The following is a 25,463-nucleotide window of genomic DNA, read 5'->3' as shown; positions in this document are numbered from 1 at the left end:
CCTCCTTGGGCCTTTTGCTCACTCAACAAGTGCTGATGCACTTTAGCCACCAGGCTGTTATGCGTTTGTGGATAGAAAAAAGTTGGACGGAGAACTGGATCCTGCCTGATACGGTTCGTCTTTGTGTTTCTGCTCGTTTCACTGACGTTTAAAAGACTGGAAAGGATACAACTGGTTGAAGTAATTCGCTGAACTCTTGCAGTCGTTTCAGTGCGAAGCTGCAAACCAGAGCGGGAGCTGCGCAGAGACGCGTATGTGAACAAAGACACGGCTTCAGGTGTCCCTCCGCCTCACCCTTTGGTCCCCCCACCTCCCGTCAGAGTGCAGTGTGACTGCTCTAATCCCAGCCTAGGTTGGCTTGGAAATCTCCAGGGTGCGGAGGGATGAGCCGAAGCTCTCGGTCTTATTGATTCGTGTCATTGTGTCCCAGCTGTGACTTTGAAGTGACAGTTTCATTTGAGCTGCGCTCTCGGAGTGTTTTAATTAGATTTCAGAGCCGGGGCTCCTCTCCTGGGGATGGAGGTGGGGTTGGTAGGGGGGGATTTGATATGAGCTCTGTGTGTCTGTGTGAAAAGAGATGAGGGAACTTTGGGTTCTTCTAAGGTAGGCGCTAACTTCTGTGCTGCCGTGTTCACCACTGAGAGAGAGAGAGAGACGTGCCAAAGCTTCACACACACCCCCACCTTGGCTTGGATTAAAGCCTAAACTACGAAGGCTAATATTATCACACCTTAAATCCACTCTGTCTTACCTCTGACCCAGAGGAACCACTCTTAATCTGCAAGGGCAACGTTTAGAGTAGGAAGAAAGTCAGTGAGTGGTCCACTTAATGCCAACAATGGCCTGAAAGGCCGCCGGGTCGATGCAGGAATGCCATAAAGATTGAGACGGCACGGTGTTCATGATTTACTCAATTTAAGGTGTTCCTCAGGGGGGTGGAGGTTTTAGAAATGGACCTTTGTTCTGTTTTATTACATGACATTGGGTGAACGTTGCATGCAACTGAAGCCGTGTTTTAAAGAGTTATAGAATATTCCCGTTCAGGTTTTCTCGGTCTGAGCTTTTTACGTTCAGAACGAGAGATGGGCTCCATACTCCAGGGTTTCCTACCTGGTCTCGAAAGACCTCACTGCAAAAAGGGAACTAAAAGTAAGTGAAATGTTTTTAAAATTAGTATATTTTTCCTTGATTTCAGCAGCTAAATAAGACAATTTGCCAATGGAATGAGAATTTCTACCCCTAAAATAAGACAATTAGATATCCTGCACTTGGAATAAGGTGATGGAGATGAATTGTTCCTATTTTAAGTGCAAAAATCTTATTCCATTGGCAAATAGTTTGATATACCAGCTCAAATCAATGAAAAATACGCTAATTTCAAGAGGATTTTACCTACTTTGAGTTCCCTTTTTTGCAGTGCTGTTTTTTTCCCAGTTCTGGATTAGCACACTGCAAAAAGGGAACAAAGGGAAAAAAATGTTTGAAATGAGTGAATTTGTCCATTATTTGAGCAGGTAAACAATCTTATCTGCCAATGGAATGAGATATTTGTTCTTAAAATAGGAACAACCACAGTGCGAAATACGGGGGGGGTCCGGGGGGGGGGGGGCTCGACCCCCTGATTAACCTATGAGACCCCCTGAAAGCCTCAAAAGGAAAATTTAAAGGTGGTCTTAAATTGTGTCAAAAAAATTAAAAATTAAATATTTTTTTGTTACTAATGGTCACTAAAAATTTTTATAACCTCAACATTTCCAGTATTTAAAATTCAAAACATTTATTCACAAATATCAAAATCAGACATACTTTAATGATCCCAGGGGGAAATATGTTCTGTTTTTTGCCAAGTGGAGGCAGCCAATCCTGTTCGCGTATGCAAATTAGCCATGATCGCGCCAAACAGAAGAAAGACTTAACGTTGACAACAATTAATACTAAAAATGTTTCAATTTTATTATTAGGAACTGATCTTATCTGTTGTGCCTATATACTGAATGATAAATGTCCTCTCAAGTCCTTGTATGTCTGGTGAATGTGAAGAATTGAAATTAAAACTAACTTTATAAGCTGACTGACTGCATATTGAGAAAATTTTGATCGGTATTGCGCAACAATCGGGAGATGGGGACCCCCCCAAATATTGACAGGTATTTCGCACACTGAGAACAACTCATCTCCATCATCTTATTTCAAGTGCACTATATCTAATTATCTTATTTTATGGGTAAAAATACTCATTCCATTGGTAGATAAAATAATTTACCTGCTCAAATCAAGGACAAATACACTAATTTCAAGAAGATTTTACTTACTTTAGGTTCTTTTTTTTTTGCAGTGCATGGAAAAAGCTGATTATGCAAAAAAAACAAAAAACGCATCTCCACATGTTATTCAGTGTTGCGTAAATGTTCAGTAACACTGGCCTCCTCGTTGTGATCCTGGTTACTAACCCGCTGAAGGATGCAGCTGGAGCATCGTTTGTGTTTCCTATGTCCTGAACGCCTTTTAGGACAGCGCGCTGTAGAATTGAATCCAGGCTGACTATTAACTTGACAGTTATTGGTTTATTTAGGCGACCTCACAGAACCTTAAATAAGTCCGGCTTTTTGTTTCCCTTTGGACCGACGGGAGTAATTGGAAACACCCTTGACAGGAAGCCAATGATTTATTCTGCTAATTTGGATAAATTGCCAGAATAACATAAATATGCGACCGCAATCATTTATCCTTACTTTACGTGTTTGTGTTCTGCATGTCGTTCTCTCAAGCCGGGTTCAAATCCCAGCTGGGTCCGTCGTCTGCTCTTTGGGTCGTGATATTTCCTAATCCAACATAAGGAGCTTGCACAGTCAAACCATTTGAGATGGACTGTAATTACTTTCAAAACGGACTCCGTTTTTTTTTTTTTTTTTTTCTGAAAGCATAAGCAGAACTCTAATTTCTCATTAAGTGGCTGTCATTCCTGAGGTGCTCCCTTGGCCCTTAATTACAGCAGAGCCTCTGCTGGAAAAAGACGGCGAATGCGGGTCGTTCTCAGATGGCGAGATTTAAAAACCCTTGGCCAGACATGAATGCTTATAAACTGGGATGATTTGCAGAGAGCCACTGTGAATGTTTTTCCGTGTATCCTGTGCGGCGCAGAGGGGTTCTGCAGATTCTGCAGCAGTTAACATGTCTGGTATTAGCGCTTATGTTCCCACTGGTGCCGCTCTTTTTACAAATCCACGCCGGATTTATGGTGCTTGGCCCTAATAGTTGCTCTGTAACTTTTCTTTAAGGCAGCCTTCAGAGGGGCAATCGCAGCGGTGCGGTTTTGGAAATTGATCACGGCGTACTTACAGACTGTATCGTGTGGCAGCCTGTAAAAGCTATTATGGGCGATTATTGTTGTTGCTTTTGATTGCAGGACGCGTGCAGCTGCAACTCGATGCCAGAATGAGCAGAGGATTTCCGACTATCGGCATGTTTAACCACTGCCGAGTGTCAGAAATGCTTCTCCCGAGGGACTGTTGATATAGGTTCAAGGTAAAGCTGCAGGAAGATCATGGATCGTTGGGGGAAAGAAGCAGAAATCTGCCAGATATTTCCCTCACCATGTCAGAAACCGGAAGATTTCCATCCAGCACTCCCTCACAAAAGTCATCAGACAGATTAAATGTTGACCCAAACTTTTTGTTCAGACGTTTTTAGTTTGAATCCGCTCAGGTTCAACCTTTTAAATGCCAGTGGCTGGAGATACGACTACTTCACAACCTGGGAAAGTGGTTCCAAGGTCTGGATAAAAAACGGAAAAATATTAATCTTTCCAAACTTTATACCCTAACCCGTTGTCCTAAAGTTGTCCATTCATCCATCCGTACATACAGCCTGGTCCTTGCATACATCTCTGAATTAATTTGCCAATTAAAATCATACTTTGATAATGGGCTAAAAAATAACTGAGAACTCCAGAAAATGTGATTATGGAGGTTTTACACTGTGTATCAGTGTAAAATTGGCATTTAATTTATGACAGGCTTGGATAAACCATCCTGTGGTGCAAATCTTTAAATATGCATAGCAGTAAGCTCAAATTGGGTTAACTTTGTGTATTTAATATTATAACGCAACCATAACAGATCTTAACCGGTATGCACGGATCTGGCTTTTAACGAAAGATACTAAGATTGATTTGTCTTCAAAGTCTTACTTGGTGACTACTCGTTATTTGCATGTAGAACCAAAATTATGTGCACCTAGATTTAACAATTAAATGTAAATAACAATCAAATCTCTTTGTTATTGCATCGCTATGCAGTGAAATTTCAGTGCAATTGTTCTTAGTAGCCCCAAAAAAAATGAAACGTCCACGAGGCAAAGACAACAAAAAATGCATACAAGTGCATTTTCAGACTATGTAACTCGTACAATAATCTGCTAGAAGCATAATAAATAGATAGTGGAGAGTCAGCATATTTCATAATACCCACAGGATAAAATCATTGCACTTAGCTGTGATGTTGCATTCTCCATGGAGGGTTGGCTTCTTTTATGCCACCTGGGTGAAACTGTGCAGGAGTTGAGAGTTTCAGCTCCAAATAGACCCAAGTGTCTCCCAGAAGGCAGCAGAGTAAACATGCGGTTATGTTCGCAGCTTTCTGCAGGCTTTAGGCTCTGTGTCTGTCTGTTAGAGAGGGTAGCTGTGGGTTTATCATCTTCTTTGCCCATTTAATAACCCTCTGTGGTGTTTTTGTTTTTTTGTCAGCCACAGTGCAACTTGTGACCTGAATCAGGGTGGTTTAAGTGGATACTTCTAAAAGAAACATCTGTAGGGACAGTGTAGCAGCTGCTGGGACTGATTCAGTCCTCTTTAGTGACTTTGAGAAGTGGAACCCCAGCTGCCCTTTTTTTTCCACAGTCTGCGTCAGCACTCTGTATGAGATATGGGGATGTGTGTGTTTTTCGAAATGTGAAATTTCATCCTCCCCTTGCACACACCCGCACACCTAGGCTCTCACGGTTCTTTCAAATGGCCTCATAGTCTCGTTAAGAATTCACATATGCTGCTGCCGTCTCATAAATTAATAACAAAACACCAATTAGGCTACAGGCAAACAAATTATCAGGTCATTGGATTCCGTTTCTTTTATGTGTCATGAAATTTTGGTCTCACAAAATATAAACATTTGAGTATTTAGTACTGCAAAAAAATCAAACTTAAAAAACTTCTCGAATTATAAAAATCTCAAATTATAAAGCAAATGTCACTTTAACTTTGTTTTGCTTGTAAGCGTCTTTTTTTGGGGGGGAAATATGAATAATTTGATATAACTCAGATCGACTTTCTACCCTGTCCTCTCTCCTCGGATGTCTTCTGTGAAATTTTTGTTTTCAAATACTGAATTGCCAATTAATGAATAGTCAATGTTTGAACACCCTTTTTTTAACATATTCAATATTTCCTACAAGATCTAATTCAGTTGTGAAATTTGCACGTTTGGTTTTACTGTTTGTTTTGGTTTTGGCAAAGGACTAAACACACAACCCTGGGGAACACCAGCTCTGAACTTCGTAACCAAGTAGCTACCTTTTTGGTGCAATTACTTTAGGATGTTTTAACTTTCATTACATTTAAAGGGATTTAAACTATTTTACAATACCAAAGACACACCTGATAGTATTTTGTTTCAATCACTGGTTTGTGCTAATGCGGCTAATATCAATGTGTTGTCCACAAAGTTTTTTTTTTTTTGGCCATTCATTCACAAACCATAAAATATGTTTGTTGTTGTTTTTTATGACAGTCCTTGTAAACCAGTCAAATCTTCAACCTAAAATATGCAGCTTTAGCTAAGCTACACCATTATCAAGGACAATTTTCCCACACTGCCATGAAAGGTAAATCTAACAAGCTATTAAGCTTTAAACATCCCTCTCCAAAATTCCTAAAACTTTAAATGCTTATTAAAAATAAACACTGAGTTGCAAATCCTGTTATTTGGGCTTTTGTTAACTGATGACTACCAGATAATGTTGGCCAAACGGTATAGTTTTACCTTACTTCCAGGCTCTGCTACCTCCCTTCTGCTAGATTTTCCCACAGTCTTTAGTTCGGCTGATTTATCGCTATAAAAAGAGCATTGCACCCTGGCCCGATGGCTGTCTTGTTGTGCAACAGAAACTGCCCCCATCACTCGGGCCAGGGTGAGCCATGCCAGCTGTGTTGCTACACTCGCACTGACGCATGGATCTGCTCTCGAGACGCAGTCCCACTCACCCCAGCGCTGCCTTTTCTGGGCCAGGAGAGTGACAGAAGAATGATTCCCGGCAAGGAGAGAAGAGAAGCTGTCCAGTTCTCCATGTTTGAGGTGTCCGAGCCAGAATCCGTGAAGAAATCGCTCGGTTTACGGCACAGTTGGTCTCATCCTGAGATCTTGGTTCCCCTCCAGGCTCTTACTGAGAGTTAGGAAAGCCTCCTTCACCCTATTCACTCCCTTTCACTCTCCATCTAACCAATTCCCCTCCTTGTCCCATTTTGTTTGTTAGCTATTCGCTATTTTTGTCCTCTTGTTTTGGCCTTGCTCCAAAAAATTAATCCATTTGGTCTTTTCTCTGCCTCTCCTTATTCATTATACCTGCAAAAGTTGCATTATACATTTTATTTCTGACGGCTTATACATGCAGTAAAGGCTTATTTAATATTTTTTTGAGAAGATTGTAAATATCTACATATCTAAGTACTCAGAAGTGGAAGTTTATCAGTTTGTCTCAAGCCTAGAGCTGTGGGTTTACACAATGCTTCTTGGGCAAGGCAGCAGAAAAGGCCTTAGAAGCACCAAAATCAATTAAAAGCACCTTTTGGTAAGCGATATATGACATTAGGCATTTTCAAAAACTATTGAAGTATGTTATTTTTATTGTGAGAAAGATGGCCAGAAGTCTTGGTTTTCTAAAGTTGCTGCTGAATGAACCGCAAAACTTCTGAACCAATATTCTTTGAACCGATAAGTCCAAAGTAAGTCTAAAAATATTTCAGTTTACTTCATGTTGTTGAACACGTTTGGTTTGATTGATTCATAACCCTACAGGTCATGCAATATTAAAACCTGCGTGTGGCTATTGAAATTGAACTTGGCCGTTTAATCATAGTAATTTCATGATCTGGTGGAAGGGAGTGCTGTATTTTTTTTTTGGACTATAAGTCGCTCCGTAATATACGTTGCATTTATTTATAAATTTATTTCACAAAATCCAAGGTTAAAAACTGATTAATCTGGTAAGGCAACTTATTCAGTTACACAACTGCATCCACAACCGGCTGATGCAACATAACTGGGAGGTTGAATGAGATAAATTTGCTCCAACCGGCAAGGTTCTTACCAGCACATTTCAGCATAGCGGGCCGTTTTGCTGAAAGTTGTCAAAATGACGCTGAAATTAGACCGTGACGGTGTTCCGTGCTAACCTAAAAGTATGACACGGATGTTTGAGAGCAACAAATAGTCAGTAACGGTCAGTAACGTTTACGAAGTTCTAACAGAACAACATAAGCTAACGCTAGCTTTACGTCAGCTTTACGGATAGCACAGCGATGGGGTTCTGTCGCGGTCTGAGACTCTCTTTGAGTTGCACCAGGCAAAGCTTCTGCTGCTTGAATGGATACTGAAACAAGGAAACACTGTGTTCTAGTGATGGGTCGATGAGGCGTCATGAAACGTTTCGACACATTGCAACTCTGTGCCGATACTGTGCCGATACTGTGTCACTGAATACTGACACCTGCTGGACCTTAAAAATCACTACAGGCAACCTGGTTGACAGAGTTAACTGACACTGATTTGATGACCAAGTATACGCAATACAATTTAAATCATTGTATGTTGCATTGTATTATTTTATATTTTCATTTGAATTAAACATATATTAGATTTTTTTTAGATACAGTCAATAAATGTGAAGGAGGATGCTTGTGGACTGGCTTTTTTATTTTTTTTTACAAATGGTTGATCGGGCGCTGTGTTTAGTTACCTGACTGATATCATCTGTTCTGAAATCGGACATGCTGAGTATGACAAAGGGAGGAAAAACTACTCAGAGTAGCAACTTTCTACTCAGTGTAGATCAGCCGTTTTTTTCTGAAAAGTCGCTCAGAACAAAGACGCACAGCGCAACCCGCCCAACCAAAAAGGCGTTGCAGAGCAGAACCCATCCATCAGTGGTGCGCTCCGATCAGCACCTGGCGCTCACAGAGCGAGACTGTGGTACAACACCATCACACCAGAGTTGCAAAATAGTTAAAAATTAACCATTATTAACCGTTATTTTGTTTACAGTTCAGCTTGGATTTTCTTTACTGCGCAGCATAGCTCTGCTGTGCGCGCTGCTGTGCGCGAATGCACACGCGTGCAGCTTAGAGGGAACAGAAACAGTTTGGCGCGTCAGTCAGTTCGAAACAGGTGCTGTATTGGTCACGTGACCGAAACAGTTCCTGTATCGGTCACGTGACTTTTCCGTAGCAATACACACATCGACACGGGTTTCGCTCTATGAGACCGACACATGCGCCGACGCATCGGTGTTGCCGGACCCATCACTACTGTGTTCAGTCTTTGTTGCCTATAAGTTAATGTTTTAAGAAATTTTTAAGTGGCACAGGAGCAGCATATCGTTTTCACAAGCCGAGAGCACCCTCTTGTGGCTATAGACGGTAATGTTTACTCCTTGGTCCATGTTGGTCATTTAAAAACATGTTATATATTTGATATATGTCTCACCTGACATGTTGGTTTGGGTAGCTTTTTTACAATTTTCAACAAATCAATGGAAACTTCATCTTTGCCTTTGTCTTTGTACTTTTGATCAAAGTCGAAAGAAATCTGGAAAGGTGTGAATACTTTTTCACAGCACTGTGTTCTGTCACTGATGACATGAACCGTTGCTGAAAGGCGTTACAGAAACTTGTCAGAGCCAGAGGACGTCTATAAGTCTCAGCTCTTCTGTTGCGTGGAAACAAATCATGGCATCAGGTCTGTGCTAAGCTGAAGTCTTAGTTTGACATAATCTCAAGGCGCGGACTTCGATTTTCCGCCTGGAGCTTTTTTGGTCCAAACGACTGTGTGCAGTTGTGCTTCCTTAATTCCACAAAATATCCCAAGCATCCACAAATCTGCGGTACAAGCACCGTAACATGTGCAGCAGCGATGCCGCCTACTAAGTGTTGATTACTCCCATATATATAAAAAAAAAAAAAAAAAAAACAGGTAATAGAAGCTAAATGACTAAATTTAGCCCAACGTGTGACTAGCACAGATAGAAAGTGATGTATGGTGCTCATTAGTGTGCTAGCTAACAACCCTTTCACCCCTACCACCCTCCCCAACCAACACACACACACACACACAGTGATGGCATTAATTTAGAGAAACACTGCTCTGTTTTTCAATCACATCTCCATGTTCTATAAATACAGCTTGCTGATCCGTGCAAGCTGCTAAAGCTAATAAAATGAAAGCGAGGTAGACTTTGTGAAGGCGCTCTCTGTGTGTAGTTGTCTAAGTAGGTTATACCTGACAAACCTTCAAGTTAATTCACAGATTTTAGCGTTACAGCCTGCAAAGGTTGCAGATAGATTTCCAAAGGAAGACGCTTTTTAATTGAAACTCAGTTTGTGCCTTGATCACACTACTCTGGATGTACTTTTAAAATGTGTTTCCTTGCAGACAACAATGCAAAAAATACAAATTAAAAAATCTTTTTACTGAGCCAGTTATTATTATTTACCTATTAAATGAACCTTAAACCTTTTGTGCATAAAATCAAAGAGAAATGGTTTTAGACAAATTGTCGCCCAAATCCGTCTTTTACCGTTTGTTTCTGAATTTCTAGTGATCCAACGGTTATGAAAATCTCAAATGTTGTCAGTTTTATGATGGTTTTGTCATAATGGGTTGAAAATATACAAAATGTGTAAATTACACATTATTATTAACAACTACCAACATGTATATTTTTATTATAATCTCTCTTCATTACTTAGTCTGTTTTTATATTTGTTCAAATAAAACAGGCACATCATTCCCTAGTATGATTATTATGAAAAAAGGTAAAATAAATGAAAAACTAATGTAATAATTTCTACTCTTGCCCCATTTTCATGTTGTTTCGGTTTTAGTTTATTTTAATTTTAACTCAACAGTTGGAAGAAAGTGTTTTGTTTTTACAATCTTGGTACTGAGTCCCGTTTTCAGTGATGCAACTTTTTCAAACTGCTGCTGGAGCAGCTTGAAAACGGTCAGCTTAATTCCTTCCTTCCTTCCTTCCTTCCTTCCTTCCTTCCTTCCTTCCTTCCTTCCTTCCTTCCTTCCTTCCTTCCTTCCTTCCTTCCTTCCCCTCTCTTTTGTCTTGTCATTGCTTCCTTTCATTCTTCCTTCATTGCTTCCTTACTTCCTTACTTCCTTCCTTCCCTCCCTCCCACCCCCTCTCTTTCGTCTTGTCATTCTTCCTTCATTGCTTCCTTTCATTGCTTCCTTTCATCCTTCCTTCATTCTTTTCCTCTCTTCCCCTTCCTTCCTTCCTTCCTTCCTTCCTTCCTTCCTTCCTTCCTTACTTACTTACTTACTTACTTACTTACTTCCCTTTCCTCTCTTTCGTCTTGTCATTCTTCCTTCATCACTTTCTTTCATTCTTCCACCCTTCCTCCCTCCCTTCATTTCCTCTCTTCCCCTTCCTTCCTTTCTTCCCTCCCTCCCCCTCTGTTTGGTCTTGTCATCCTTCCTTCCTTCCTTCCTTCCTTCCTTCCTTCCTTCCTTTTTGTCATCCTTCCTTCCTCCCTTCCTTTTATCCTTCTCTCTAACTACTTTTTTCCCAGGTTTCTCAGTGAAAACCTTCCCACTGTTGAAGTGTTTTGTAGCTTAGAGCGAACATGAAGCACCAAGAAGTCTGGTTCTGCTCCTTGGTGGCAGGATGAGGAAACGGTGTGACAGCAGCTTTAGGAACAACATCATCATGATGGAACCGAACGGACCAAATGTGGCTTTATCTGCTTAATATCATGCAGCTCTGAATTCGACTAAAGAGATGGCAAACATCTTCTCATTCTTTCTTAAACCAGGGTTTAGTGGTAAGTCTTGGTTATAAAACCAGAGAATTTACTGACAGGCGACTTGACTCACCACTCCAGGGATTAAACTGCATTTAGTGTCTTGATTTTCATTTTGCCACTTTGACCCGTTTCCCTTCATGTCCTCCTCGGTCTGGTCCCCCACGTCTCGTTCTGGTCGTAATAACGTGCTGGCAGCCTCTCTGGGCTAACTTTAGACAAACATCACCTTTAGACTGTAGTTTTCATCTTTTCAATCGAGGCCGACACAGTTTAAAACAACTTTTGGCAGCCATTAAGCATGGAAGCAAAATATGCACACATGTAACCTTTTGGTAAATTTTCCTCCTTCTTATTTCTCCACAAAGCTGTAAAGGGTTTTATTTTTATTTTTTTAGCGCCAGTAAAACTCTTACATGTATTTTTCTAATGCTTGCAGATATTTCTGTCTGAATAAATTTGAATGATTTGCCTCGACTGTAAGAGTAATGGGCAAACAGCGATGGGGGTTTAGTGAGATCTAACTTCCAACGTGTTTCTTTTTTATTCATTGCTTGAATGAATGAATAAAGATTGGGGGGGAAATCAGCCTTAGTGCTTCGGGGAATGTGAAGGATGAGGAGCGAAGCTGGAGGAAGGCAAAAAAAAAAGGTTGTCGGTTCTTTTTCCTTTTGCGGTGAAACCTCCTGGATTGAGACGTCTCTGTAAGCGTAGACGTGTTGATGGCTTTTAGACGTTTGTTCTGGTCGTCTGTCTGCCGGCTCATCTCTCTGGTCTTGGATTTGAACCAGCGGCCTGACTTCATTTCAAGCTTGGTGGCCAGTTTCTGTTTCATGAAACACAGGGGGAGGAAGAAAAAAATAATAATAACCCAACAACCTCACATCTGTGGGAATCCTTCCAACCTTAGTTTTTTGCTCTGGTTCCGTCTGTCGGTCTCTCTGCGCCGGGGGGAGAACGGAGCGGTCCAAAGAGGAAGGCGGCCAGTTCTCTGCTTTAAGTAACGAACTGTCAGCAGATGTTTCACCGCTGTTTTCATCGGAGGTGCAAACTTCCCAATAGATGGAATTAAATTTACTGGAAACAAATGGCTCTTTCAAAGCATTTACTGCGGTTATTAAATAGATCCGCGTCTAAAACTTAAGGATCAAGTTTTAGAGTCGTTCACAAATATCCAATGCAGCTTAATGTGATCCAAATGTGCTAGAATTTATTTATTTCTCTCTGGTCATCCAGCCAACATGCAGGGGCCACTAGCGGCCCCCCCGAGCTGCGACTCAATGATGAAACAAATTTGGCTCGGCTCAGGTGGTTGATGCAGTCGGACGCTTTGCTTTTAGGGTAAATTAAGATCTTCTAACGGTAATTTCCCAGTAAGTCCTACCTTAATTTTCCTATATTTTAATCATGTAAAGCACTTTGTAAAATGTAAAGCATTGTCTCTGTACTGAATTGTGCTATATAAATAAATTTGCCTTGCCTTGTCTTACCACATATATCCCAGAGACGTTTACTCAAAAGACACTTTTCTGCTTCCAAATGTGTTAATTAATGGTATAACCTTGGCTAAATACAGAGATGCTTTCCAAAGAATGACCTAGAACCTGGTCTTCCTGCTGAGAACAGGCAACAGTTTTTTTTATTTTATTTTTTTATAATCTTCAGTCGACTTGGGTCGCTCTCTTTTTATACCAGAGAAGTGCAAAACGCTTTTATAGGTCTGGATCTACAATCATGCACTAGAAAAGAAATCGGACTACTTCACTGTTGAACGAACAACATCATATATACAATTATTATATAGTTTATTAGTAACCATCCGTTTGTCCCATTTTATTGTAGCCAGAAATGACGTCATACACAAATGTTTCTTCTATCCATTCTTCAACATATCCATCTTGGGAAATAGTATAGAAAGGCTCGTACAGGACAAGAGGGAGTTATTTTTAATATAGTCCTTGACCAACACAAAACTCACAAGGTTGGTTTTATTTAGACTTCAAAAAAAAAAAAAAAAAATCCACAGGAGCCGAAAGTTCCCCTGAATTCCCCTGTAACCTCACAGGCGGAGCGGGGCGTAGAAAATCAGATCATTTTGGTCTTATTGGTGTTGGAGCTAAAACCCTTTTCCTCGTAAGAGATGCCAAGGTTTATTTGCTTGGACTGCTGCATCGGAAACCATCTTACTGAAACATCATCATGTTGTCATCTCGGGTTCAGAAGTGATTATTTTCTGCTCTGTCACACTGCCGTACATCTCCGATTTAAAAGCTAGACTTCCAACATAAACGGCGTGCTTTTCTGAGCCAGGAGGGCGTTTGGCTGCAGAACCCGGCGTTTTGATGCCTGTCGCTTTTGGTTGAAAGGTCCGCTGCGGCTTCAAACTTTTGACATACTTCCTTGAGCTCATGACCAAGGAAAACGTAACGTCCGCACCTTCCTGACCAAAGAGGAGAGCCTGGGACAGACGCACCGCGTTAAAACACTGTGGAGGCCAAAGAGTTGTGCTTGTATCCGTTGTTCTGCTCACATCCTCCCTCTCACTCCCAAATATCACATTTGTTCTTTGGAAATCTGGCTTGCAAGCCTCTGGCATCTAGAGGGAAGGTCTTAAATTAATTTTATTTCATTTTTTTGTAGCTGGAGGATGAGAATAAACAGTGGAAATAAACTCTGAGCCGCGTACGGCTGCAACAGGTCTCAAATTATTTGTGGAAAACTTCCTTAATTTTAGTAATTGGTCACTCCCTTTAGCTGGATGAAGATGTTTAATCCACTAAAATCAATTGAAGTTTGTTTTAGATGACAGAATGTAAAATAACTTGGTGTGTAAATATGTAGCAGGCTTTTTAAACTACTGACTTGTATCTTGTCAGTGTAATCTGTACCACTCAGCAATCTCTGGTTAACAATAATGATAATAACACTACTACTACTACTACTACTACTACTAATTATATAAAAGTAAATCTTTATAGACATTTAAATATATAATAAAATAATATTCTAATGTATCTTGCCCTCAGTATGTGAAGTTTTACCATAAACCCTTAAATTTATTTCCTGCTCTCCAGCTTTCAGGTAGTAAATAAAACTACGACCTTTAGTAGTGATACTTATGACGCTTTTTATTTTACTAAATCAAGCTTCTTTCTCATTATTCCTGCCTTTCATTAAAATCTAATTTCTCAAATACACAGAACATTCTGTGTATTTTTATTTATCTTGTTTAACATCTTTTTCTATTTTAGCTGGTCTTTGTTTTATTCGTCTATTTTAATTTGCCTGTTATTTTCAGTTGTGTGTATATATATACAGCACTTTGTTCACCTTTATTATTATAAAGTGCTTATTAAATAAATGTGTTGCGGTATGGCATATAACTCTTTGTCTTACTGGGTTAATTGAGTTTATCAGGCAAATACTGTAGGAACTGCGGGCTTTATGCATGCACCGTTCAAATAATGCTTTACATTAGATTACATTACAGTAATATTTTATGTACAAGTCATGAAATGCCGCACTGCTGCCTTACTTCCACAGCTTAAACATTTTTGCAGATTTTTACGCCGGTGAGGATAAATAAAGATTTTCATGAAAAGTTGTTGTTGAGGCTGTAATTAATCTGGCAAAAAAAGCCTAAAACGTTTCTAATCAGGTGTTTTATTCTAGATCCAGGCTTACTCTCAGCGTTTACCTTAACATTATCAGCTCTAGGCCTGCTTCAGTGCTTTTGGTTTCTTCAGCTTTACATGGCTGTTTTTTTTCCAGTCCGCGTTTTGTCATTTAAATTGTTAATTACAAGCAAAAACATTCCCTCTTTGAATTAGCTGTCGTCTCTCGTTTTATGCCAAATGCCATTTACAATTACGATGTAGACCAACGGGCTGTATATCCAACATTAAGCTTGACCAGAGGGGGAAAAAGCACTTGTCAGTTTGTGTGAAATTACAGCATTTAATGACGAGTAAATAAATGAGGCAGTCACTCAGCATCAATAGTCGCTTTAAAGGCAGAGGCTGGAGTATTTTTATTTATTTATTTTCTCTTTTAACGGCCGTACCTCATAAGCCATGGGGTTTGTGATGAAATAAAAGCGAGTAGTTGCTGATGTGGCGCAAGCTGTGACTTTCTGCTGCTAAATCCAACCCCGTCCCTCCGAACACCAATCTCCGAGGATTAATTCCCCTCCGAGAGACCCGCGCTCACCTCTCGCCGGCCCGGCTGCCAGCTCACTGTTGGAGCAGGCCAGAGCTGCGATGATGATTTATGAGCTGCAGGAGAAGCCGACTGACTCACACTTTCCATTGTAGTTTATTTTTATTTATTTTTGATTATTGTTGCTTTTTAGCGCTGAGGGTGGGAGTTTCTGGGAATGTCTGAGAAAAGAAAGTGGAGGAAAGTTGAGCCAAACAGAGATTTGGACTCGGCAGTGCTAACGGACATCAGTCTGTATTTATTTTTTTTTGATAAGCTTTGAATGGTTGTACAGCCACAGAGCACCTAATTTGTCGCCATGGTAACAGTTTCAGGCATTCAGGTGAATGCTGTTTGCGTGTTTTAGCTGTGAAGTCGGTAGTATAAAAGATTCAGTCGTGTTATTTGTAGTTTTCCAAGCCCTCGTTACCACACCAGCACCAACCAATCAACACCTATTTCTTAGTGCAAGTCCCTGGTTTCCGGAGGGAGCGCTGGCTGTGCTGATTGGCTGTCACACTTTTTTCTGTGTGTGTGTGTGTGTGTGTGTGTGTGTAGGCAGTGGGGGGGGGGGGGCTTTTTTTCCTGTGACGGGGTCAGGGTAACACTTGTCAACAGAACTCAGCCATTAGATTTGAGCTGGGGCTGTTTCATAGCTCGCGGACAACAGTTCATTTGACAAAACACCTGAGAGAAAGTCCAGAGGGAGCTGCTGTCAGTCAAAGCAGTCTTCTATGATTTAAACAGTTCAGTCCGGTAAGATCAGTTAAAAAATGAAATAAAAATTAGATACTTTTTAGGGTATAAGATACCGATGACCAGTTTTGATATTATTCTGATGGACTTGCACTAGCCTTTTCCATTAAAGATATATAGCCACGTTATACGCTTATAAAAAAAGACCAAAAAACATTTGATCGTGATACAATAAGCTTATATACACCAAGCCTCCATCTTGATCGTGTTTTGATAGTACCTTTTTAGCCAAAAAATAATTAGCTCTCCGATGCGATTAAAAAAATCTAAACAGATGTGGCGCCATCTAGTGACAGTATCACAGAACTATCATACTGCTGGTTTGCTTAATTTATTAATCAAAATTAAATAATGCCGAGCCGAGCCTGACCCTCTGCAATACCCAGCAATAAAGCTGCAGCTCAGCGTGTTTAAAGACCAACCGTTATTAATTAAATACAACGATCTACAGCAGCTTTAAAAGCCTCATATCAGAACATTTACATTTACATCTGCGTCACATCCGAGCCTCGGCAGGTTTAGCGTCCGCTTCAGTTAACACCAACGTTCAGACTGTATTCCCAGCGACAATCCAGTCTTTTCCCTCTTGGAATCATATTTTTTTGCACCATTCGTCATTGCTTCGCTGAAAGATGCTAATAGTCGTTAGCTGCTTCCTTGGTTTAATCTTTGCTGCACATGCGCAATATGTACTTCCATTAATATCGTAAATAAACAAAAAAAGCTTTATTTACTAACAAATTGAGCAAAAACAAAGCATACAACATTAAAACAACAACTGATGCACCAGCAGGACGTGATAGTTTTTCATAAAAACTTTGTATGCAACCAGAGTTTTTATGATGTATGCCTCCATTCTCTTCCCTGATATCTGCAAGATCAGGAAAGATTGAGTGTGAAAGAGTTTAAAAAACACAGTGATGTATTTTTGTTTTAACAAACCATTCCAATAAAGTTCTCAGGAATTATTTTAACTGAAACTTATTCCAAAATGTATTGTAATGAGCCTCTATTGACAATATAATGCCGCTTAACGGTGTAAATGGCAGCAGGAAATTTATTAGGAAGCACATTCTTAAGACACTAATCAAAATGTAAAATATAAAAACAAATTTTTGTCTGATGAAACATCAAATATGCGTCAGTTTTTTTATGCTTTATTACTGCTCACCCTAAGTGCAAAGTAAAGCTGACATTTTTCCAGGTTCTTAATCTTAATTAAGATTAATTGAATCTTTTATTGGACTTCCCATCAAACCCAACTCATCTACACTGAATAACACTCAAGTTAAAACCGGAGCATGTGCTGGAAAACAGAGGAGCGCCAACCTAGGTTGAAGAGTTCTTCACTTTGACACTGAGTCTATTGGACCGAGACGGCGATGGACGCGGACTGACAGCCAGCTGACACGCATGTGTTGAGAATGTAACAGCTGGGCGATCCACAGCTGTACTAAAGCACCACAGGAACCCGCGGTGGTGAAGAAACGTTCAAAATTCAACCGCAACTTCAAGCATTTATGCAAAACAAGCTGACCTGAGAGCGGCATTGACTTAAATGTTTTCTCTGTGTTGAAAGCTTTCATTTGTGTACATTTTGCTTTGTAACGCAGACGCAGTTTAGTGGTTCTCTTCATGCTTCGCCCGAACATTTCTTTCTTTCTGCGCGGTTTAAAAAAAGCTTCAGGCATGTTTGCTCCGGCACGGGCCGGACTTATCGCCGTCAGAACATTTGTTATCAGCTTCCCCGCAGCAAGCGTTTGTTTTGCTATTAGAGGAATATGCGTCGCTGTGTCGTGATCCGGACGCGTACGTGTTGTTAATCAAATTATCTCAAACGCTCATATGCTGAAGAGCGTGTTGGAAACAATGAAATGTGAAAGTTTGTAGGGTGGGATTCTGGTTGGACTTAATTGGATGCAGCAGAAACTTTTCACATCCCTGCGGGCTTTTTCTGCAGCCACAGAATAATTGAAAAAAAAAAAAAAAAACGCTTTTAAAATGCAACTTTCTGACTGCTTAGAGGTTTTATAACATTTAGGAATCTTAAGAAATTTTATGAGGCTTGCTGAATGTGTTTTCTGCTTTGTTCATTTTCTTTTTGGCACAGATGATTTCTTCTTCTTTTTTTCTCCTCTTGATTGAGATCGGATCCGCCTGGACACATTATTTTTTTATATATATATTTTTTATGTAGCGCACTGCAGCTGAACTGATTGCCTTGTAATAGCGACCACATGGGCTGCAGAAGCACTCGCGGCTGGCCGGGGAGTCCTCGGGGAAGGGTCCGGGGACGGCAACGTTTCCCTGACTCAGCTCTTCTGGACTGAGCCGAGCTCTAATGAGGGAAGAGTGGAAGTTCTCCGTCAGTCACACACGCAGGGAGTTTTATATTGCACGCATAAAAAAAAAACACACAATCTCGAAACAAAGAGAAACCTTTTTATAGCTTCTTGTCCCTGGTGTGTTACTAAAACATGAACCGCACACCTCTGAGCAAACATGCTTACTGTTGACTTTTACCAGTTCCCCCCTTCCGTTTCCCTCATGCACACGCTCCCAGGCTTTGTGCACGTCTACACGTACAGCCCCAATCTGCAGAACTCACTGATTTGAACTAAATGTGTTCACATTTATGTAAAGGAGCTAATCGGAAAAGATCTTTGGACGCCCCGGAGAGCTGCCGCCGCTCATCGGGGATTCTGTCCGGCACGCCGTTTAAAAACTCCCCGGCTATCAGACTAAATGTGGCTGCAAAGGAGGTTTAATGTGCTGGAAAACTGCTGCTGGGGGTTTGGACGGCGTGCCAACGAGTGTGGCTTTTTATGCGTTATGTGTGAGCACATCTGCTCTAATGTTCACGCTTTAAAGTTTGATGAAGTCCAATAAAGCCGTTATTTATCAAACGGTAAATAGGAGGGGGGGCTCAGAGAAACATGGATCCGAGTCTGTTGTTAAAGTCGGTCCATGATTTCCAAACCATGAGTTAATCATTATGTCTGTGGCTCTCCTTCAGCCTCAGAAATGATGAGCCACCATGGTTAATTGGCAGCAACTCTAAATTAGCCACACAGAAAAGAGAGTAGCTGTAACCTTAATGTAGTTTGGGTCCGAACTGAACAAACGTATCGTTTCAGCTGGACTCGGATGTAATTTATTGCTAAAGTGAACGCGTCAGCTTCAAACGCTGCATTGGTTGAAACTAGGGCTGAACAATTAATCGCATTTTTAATATAATCACGATTTAAAAAAAACACAATTTCCAATTCGCAGAGTCTGCAAATTTTGGCTATGTAACAATTAGGGAATTAGACGCGTCCATTAGGTGTTGGTAAAATGTTTAAAGTGGGTTTGCCTCCACATGGAAGGGAAGACAGTTGCAGCAGTGAGATAATCTAATTTTATTACTTGTTTTAGAGTTTATATAATCATACATAGCATTAAGTTCTGGTCAATCAGTTTAATACATTGACTTGTTTGTTGGTTGGACTTTATGTTCAACAAGGATTGATGTCCAAATCAACTAAAAGCTGTTCTCTTGAATAATATTCTGATAAATAGAAATATTAAAAGTTCTTGCTTTGAATAGTCCTTGTTTACAAATGTCTTTATTTAGAGGCCATTTTTGTTGCTTGTGGTTAATGCAGAGAAAAGTCAAAATTGCAATTTTGGTTGAAATGTATCGTAGGCAGAACGCAATCATTTCTGCTCTGAGTTTAGATGCTGCGGGTCTTTTAGCAACTAATCCACACGGCGAGGAAACAAAATGATTTGTTGTTTGTATATGTTTAAAAAAACATGATAAATTAAACTGGGAAAAAAATAAAAATCGCATTAAATCGCAATATTAAGAAAAAAAATCGCAATTAGACTATTTTCCAAAATCGTTCAGCCCTAGTTGAAACAACCTGATCGTTTATTATTTTAGCGGCAGTAGGACTAGTTGTTGCGTCTCTCTATTGGAAAACCGATCGATTAGACCCGCTGCAGGCTACGTTTGGTTCTCTTGTTGGCGGATGGTAGTTTTGGGAAGTGATGCTGTGAAAAACACCTGCGTCTGGTTCCGGTGTGATTTAGTTACGCTTCAAGCCTCCGTTGCCTCCCTGAAGGAAAGGCAGATTCTGAGTCCAGAGGAGGCGCAGGTATGGAGCTCCTACAGACACACCCTGTGAACGTTGACGCTGCTGGTAGATCCCTGCCCTCTGCACTAGCTTCTTCTTTTTCTCCAATTAGAGAAGGTATAGGAGCTGCAGGGCGCGTCAAGTATCTCAAGTATCTCAACCGTCTCCGGACTCGTCTTGAGGCCGTGAGTCTTGGTGGCGCTCAGACCCAAAGTACCAAACTCTCCTGGTCATCCAGAAATGTTCCTTTACTCGAGTGCTTCCTGGGATAGAGGCGGCTTGCCTTATTGTTCTGGGCTATCCGTGTTTATCCTGAGGTTTCCTTTTTGATCCTGTCCATGATCATTATTGCATTGCTGTTTGAAGAGCGTGGCAAAACATAAAGCTGTGAATTATTTATGATCAGAGTTCACAGGAAACACCAGAACGTCTCGTTAGTCTCACAAGGTTCTGTCTATTTTTTCCCCATTAGCCAGGAAGATCTCCGCTGTTTTCTCCCCTTTAACTTTGAGGCCTTTCCTGCGCTGGACTTGATCTGCTTTCATGGATTCTGTGTAATATTCGGCGTGAACTTTTGACATTATCAGACTCCGCTTCTATATCAGATGTCCCCCACGAGGGACAGCTGAAGGCCTGAGTTGGCAAACGGCGGGATGAGTTTTTTTTTTTCATTTTCTCCCTCGTTTAAGTAGAGCCAGCTGGGCCTGGTGGGAGTCGCAGAGCAACGGCACGAATCTCATCTTTAATCTAATAAAGAGGCTCTGCGGAGGCTGGAATTAATCAGATCTGTTAGGGAGAGGAGCTTTGAACAGATGAGTGATGGAGAGAGAGAAAGTGTGGGAGCATTTTGGGTGAGGAGAGAATGTGATTGGGCGTAATGAACAGCCTTGGTGCGGAAGGAGAAGGGGCTTTGCATCACCTCGGGTTTTCCTCGGGGCCGCGTGTGCGGTCCTGATCCGTTGGAGCTACGACGGGACCACCGAGTGTTCTTCTGGCAGCGTGCCGGTACCAAACCAGAGTTTGTGTCGTTCCCCCGCTAGGGTTTCAGCATGAAAACACGGGTACAGTTACCAGAACGTATTGGATCAAGTCGCTTTGGGACGTTGATCGTCCAGCCTACACAATCGTAACCTGAGCCTCCTGGAAATAGATTCTGTGTTTCTACTGAAATATCTGGAGATTTAAAGGCATACTATGCAACATTTTTCAGTTAATTAATGTGTTCCATACCGTTTTGGATGATCAAATGAGTCATTTCAGGTCGAACAAAGGTTTTCTCGGCCGTCCTGGTGGTCTGTGGGGGAAATACCGCACTTGCAATTGCAGGAGCACTCGGCCCGCACCCACAGGCTCAGAAGTCTCGTCTTGCTTTACGGCGAGAACTCCATGTGTTTTTGCCCTGCTATTCACTATATGCACGCGCAAAAGCAACAAAGAACCGCGTGTTAACGTCAAATAAACTTGCAAGCATATTGAGTTTTTTTTAATTATTATTATTTTTTTATTTTTTTTTTTTTTGAATGTTGGCGAGGCGGTAGCGTGAGTTTGGCGAGGCGGCCGGCTCGCCAAGATAGCGCTGCGGGAAGCCTGATGTTCATACTTTCACTGTGTTAGTCATTGTTTGTACTGCCGTTTTTTTCCACTTTTCGTTGCGTTCGCCTGTCTGCTAAGCTCAAAACAACCGCGCCTGGCTTGACGGAGAAACCAGAACAGCTGAGCATTTTTAAGACAGTGCACTTTTACTTTCGCCCTCTAGGGGGGGCCTCGCTGGAAAATCAACCCCGGTTGCATAGTATACCTTTAAGTCTGGAAAAGTTGTCCAATCCCTTCTGTAGCATATTTGTAAATATAATATAGTACATTTTAAATCAATGCAAGTGGGTAGTGACCAATCGGGTCAATAGGCTAGTTGGATCAGAAACTAGATAAGACTCATGAAGGAGCAGACAGACTGGAAGGTTGCAGTTGCGAGTGCCTTTGTATTTATAGTGTAGACAAATATATACATATTTACAACAGTGAAACATTCAAATGGCCATATAAAATGCGCAAAAGAAAAAACAAAATAAACAGAAAAAAAACATTAATCAATTCTACAATTAATGAACCCACACCCTTCAGTTCATTCACCCCAAGCTGGGGTTGGTTAAAGGTCCCAAGCAAGTTCTTTTAAAGTGCTTGGTGCAGTGCAGGTCCTAACTGACGCAAGTCAGATCAGGGTAGAACAGAATTGTTCGTTGGCTGCAAGGAGCCTCCTACCAGCCTGGCAGGAGATCAACAAGTCTTCACGCACGCACGCCAAAGTGCAAATCTTTCTTGGGCTCTAGGCCTGGATCTTCAGCTCGCCATCAAACCTGGCCTGAATAATAAAACAGGACCATTTTCTCAATATATATATTCAAACATTCTAGTGTGCACACACACAAATTCAATAAATGGCACTCTTTGCACTATAAATAATTCCAATTTTCAGTCAATATGCATATTCAATAAATATAAAGTTCAATATAAATTACATTCATGAAATCCAATAAATACGCACTATATAAATTAGTCAACATGAAATGTAAAGAAAACCTAATATAAACAAGTGCTCAAACAAACATTTTAGGCACCCAATTGTTTACATGTGGTTTGTATAAATCTAAAATGGTCGTCCGTTTGTTTAGCTGCTAAACTACTGAGTATACAAACAATGACATCAATGACACTAAGCCACACACAGAAACACTCACCAATTCCAAAGTTTATGCCTCACAACAGGTTTTTCTCCCCATCTCATCCTGGCAAAGTAGTTAGCTCCTGCAGCTCTGCTTCTCCCAACATGTCCTTATTTTCCTACTTCCTTACTCCAGCTAATATACCTAGCTGATAGGCTGTGGAAGTACAGGTGATCTTGATGCTTGACAGTGATTGGCTATGAAGTAGTGAGGGGATGGAAGTTGAATTTTACACAGGCTTGATCACTGAGATTTACACCCGGGTTACACTTCACTTCATTTTTATTTTTTCTGTGTGTCACGTTTCAATGGGTTTAACGGAGTCCGTCCTCATTCTCTGTCCCTCCTTCTGCTCCTCTTTCCTGCTCCAGCTGATCGCCGTCTACGACGAGCAGGAGCCGCATCACGGAGGCGACGGCACCAGCGCCAGCTCCACGGGGACGCAGAGCCCGGACCTGTTCGCCGCGGACATCGGCGCCGGCAGCGGGGCCTCGGCGTTCCAGCCCTACCAGAACGCCAGCGAGATCGAAGTCACGCCCTCGGCGCTGCGCACCAGTAAGTCTAGGGGTGTGCAAAATAATCGTCCCGGCGATGCATCGCGATTCTAATTTTCGCGATCTACTGCATCGATTCTTGACGCCAGGTATCGATTATTAATTTAAAAAAATGAATAAATAAAATTGCATGAATGGTTGGCGAACATCAGCCAAAAACAAGTGGAATACAACGTAATTGGTTTAAAGGACCACTGAGGCCTTGTAAACGGCACTGATTATCCTTATTTTGTTATTTTAAGTTTTATAAATCCTATTTGTCAGTCACTTTTTGTCAGTGTGTCCTCTCCAGTAACAGTAATATTTGTTTTCATGGCAATACCTCCAAAAGTCGTTGCTTTCAATTCAATTCAATTCAATTTTATTTATATAGCGCCAAATCATGAAACATGTCATCTCAAGGCACTTTACAAAGTCAAGTTCAATCATATTATACAGATTGGGTCAGATTATACAGATTGGTCAAAAATGTCCTATATAAGGAAACCAGTTGATTGCATCAAAGTCCCGACAAGCAGCATTCACTCCTGGGGAAGCGTAGAGCCACAGGAAGAGTCATCTGCATTGTCCATGGCTTTGCTGCAATCCCTCATACTGAGCAAGCATGAAGCGACAGTGGGAAGAAAAACCACCCATTAACGGGAAGGAAAAACCTCCGGCAGAACCGGGCTCAGTATGAACGGTCATCTGCCTCGACCGACTGGGGTTACAGAAGACAGAACAGAGACACAACAAGAGAAACAAAAAAGCACAGAAGCACACATTGATCTAGTAATCTGTTCTACATTAGATGGTAGTAGCGGGTGAGCTACTACCATCAGTTATGTATAAATTGAAGACACTATCCAGATCATACACAGCCAGTCAGCCACTGGTAATGGCTGTATTTTTTTCTAACAGTGTTCAGTGAAAATATTGCAGTGCATCGCAACAATTCAAGTATCGTGATGCATCGTGATTCGAATCGAATCGTGACTTCTTTGGCAATACCCACCCCTAAGTAAGTCCCGTCGGAAGGAGGGGGAACCCGCTGTTGTGTGTGCAAGCAATTAGAAACTAAGCTGTTACCTGTGGATGATGGATTCCTCCCACCGTATATCCGCCGACTCGTCGTTCTTATTGAGTCAAACGTCAGAAGCTACAGCAGAGCACAGCAAACCCCCAACAAATCACCTTATAACCCCACACTGCGGCGTCGTTCATAAATTCAGGTAATTGGACAGGAAGGCGCCCCTTTTCAGGCGCAGATAGCAGTTTGATCCCCGGCCAAAGCGGCTAATTGGTTCAATCCGAAGCCTCCTAAATAAAAAATTTGTCATTGAGTGCGCTCCCCTTTTCCGCGCTTTTCCCGGCCGACGATGGCTGCTTGGCCTCTAATTACCGCCGTGCGCCGACAAGAAGCAACCTTTTGTCGCTGATTCGCTCAGTTTGGATCAAGCAAGACGATTTCAAGGAGAAACGAACAAGAACGCAAAGAGAAACCACGTCTGCAAGGCTGCAGTTGAGCTGTTTGTCTCGGCTGGAGGGGAGATTTGTATTTATTTATTTATTTATTTAAAAAGCAACGGTACATAGCATATGGAAATATGCCAGATTGGAGCCATTGGCTAATTTAAGATAAAAGAAACATAAGACACAAACAAACAGGCCAGACCAGGGGCCTGCAACCTTTACAGTCCAAAGAGCCATTTTGCCTACAGTCCACTTGAATTAAACTCCTTCAGAGTCACAAATGTTGCCTGGCCTTTTGTAAAAAGACAAGTTATATCTTTTGATAATGATCTGCTGTAAGAAATCTGTTGTCATCGTTAAAGAAACGCCTTTTTTATGTCTATTTTGAGGTTTTAAAAAAGAGGATGGCTGGGATGTTGATATTTATGGATAATGATGAAACGAAAATCAGTTTCCAACATAATGAAAAAATATTGATGTAAAATTAAATTACTGCCACCTTTAACGTCATTCTGTTGTGAAAATCAAAAGCAATTATTCCAAGAAAAACTGCTAAAACTGCATTTATTATCATTAATACATTTAA

The 25,463-nt window shown here is 41.1% G+C and overlaps 1 protein-coding gene and 1 long non-coding RNA gene across 8 annotated transcripts in view; one reads left to right on the top strand and one right to left on the bottom strand.

Moving 5' to 3' along the window:
• LOC105930934 (partitioning defective 3 homolog) overlaps nucleotides 1-25,463 on the top strand; it is a 343,689-nt gene that overhangs the window by 85,584 nt on the left and 232,642 nt on the right. For all 7 annotated transcript variants that reach the window (XM_012869384.3, XM_036138632.1, XM_036138633.1 and 4 more), the window contains exon 3: nucleotides 23,243-23,426. In XM_012869384.3, coding sequence (XP_012724838.2) covers nucleotides 23,243-23,426 — 184 coding nt within the window. The remainder of the gene's footprint in view (nucleotides 1-23,242; nucleotides 23,427-25,463) is intronic.
• LOC118563496 lies at nucleotides 22,107-23,037 on the bottom strand. Its single transcript, XR_004931255.1, has 2 exons — nucleotides 22,887-23,037; nucleotides 22,107-22,510 (listed from the first exon to the last, which is right to left on the bottom strand). It is a non-coding gene; the product is annotated as an uncharacterized LOC118563496 (long non-coding RNA).

The sequence above is a fragment of the Fundulus heteroclitus genome, chromosome 6 (assembly GCF_011125445.2).
Source record: "Fundulus heteroclitus isolate FHET01 chromosome 6, MU-UCD_Fhet_4.1, whole genome shotgun sequence".
Classification (NCBI taxonomy): Eukaryota; Metazoa; Chordata; class Actinopteri; order Cyprinodontiformes; family Fundulidae; genus Fundulus; species Fundulus heteroclitus.
This window is presented reverse-complemented; position numbering and strand designations above follow the sequence as displayed.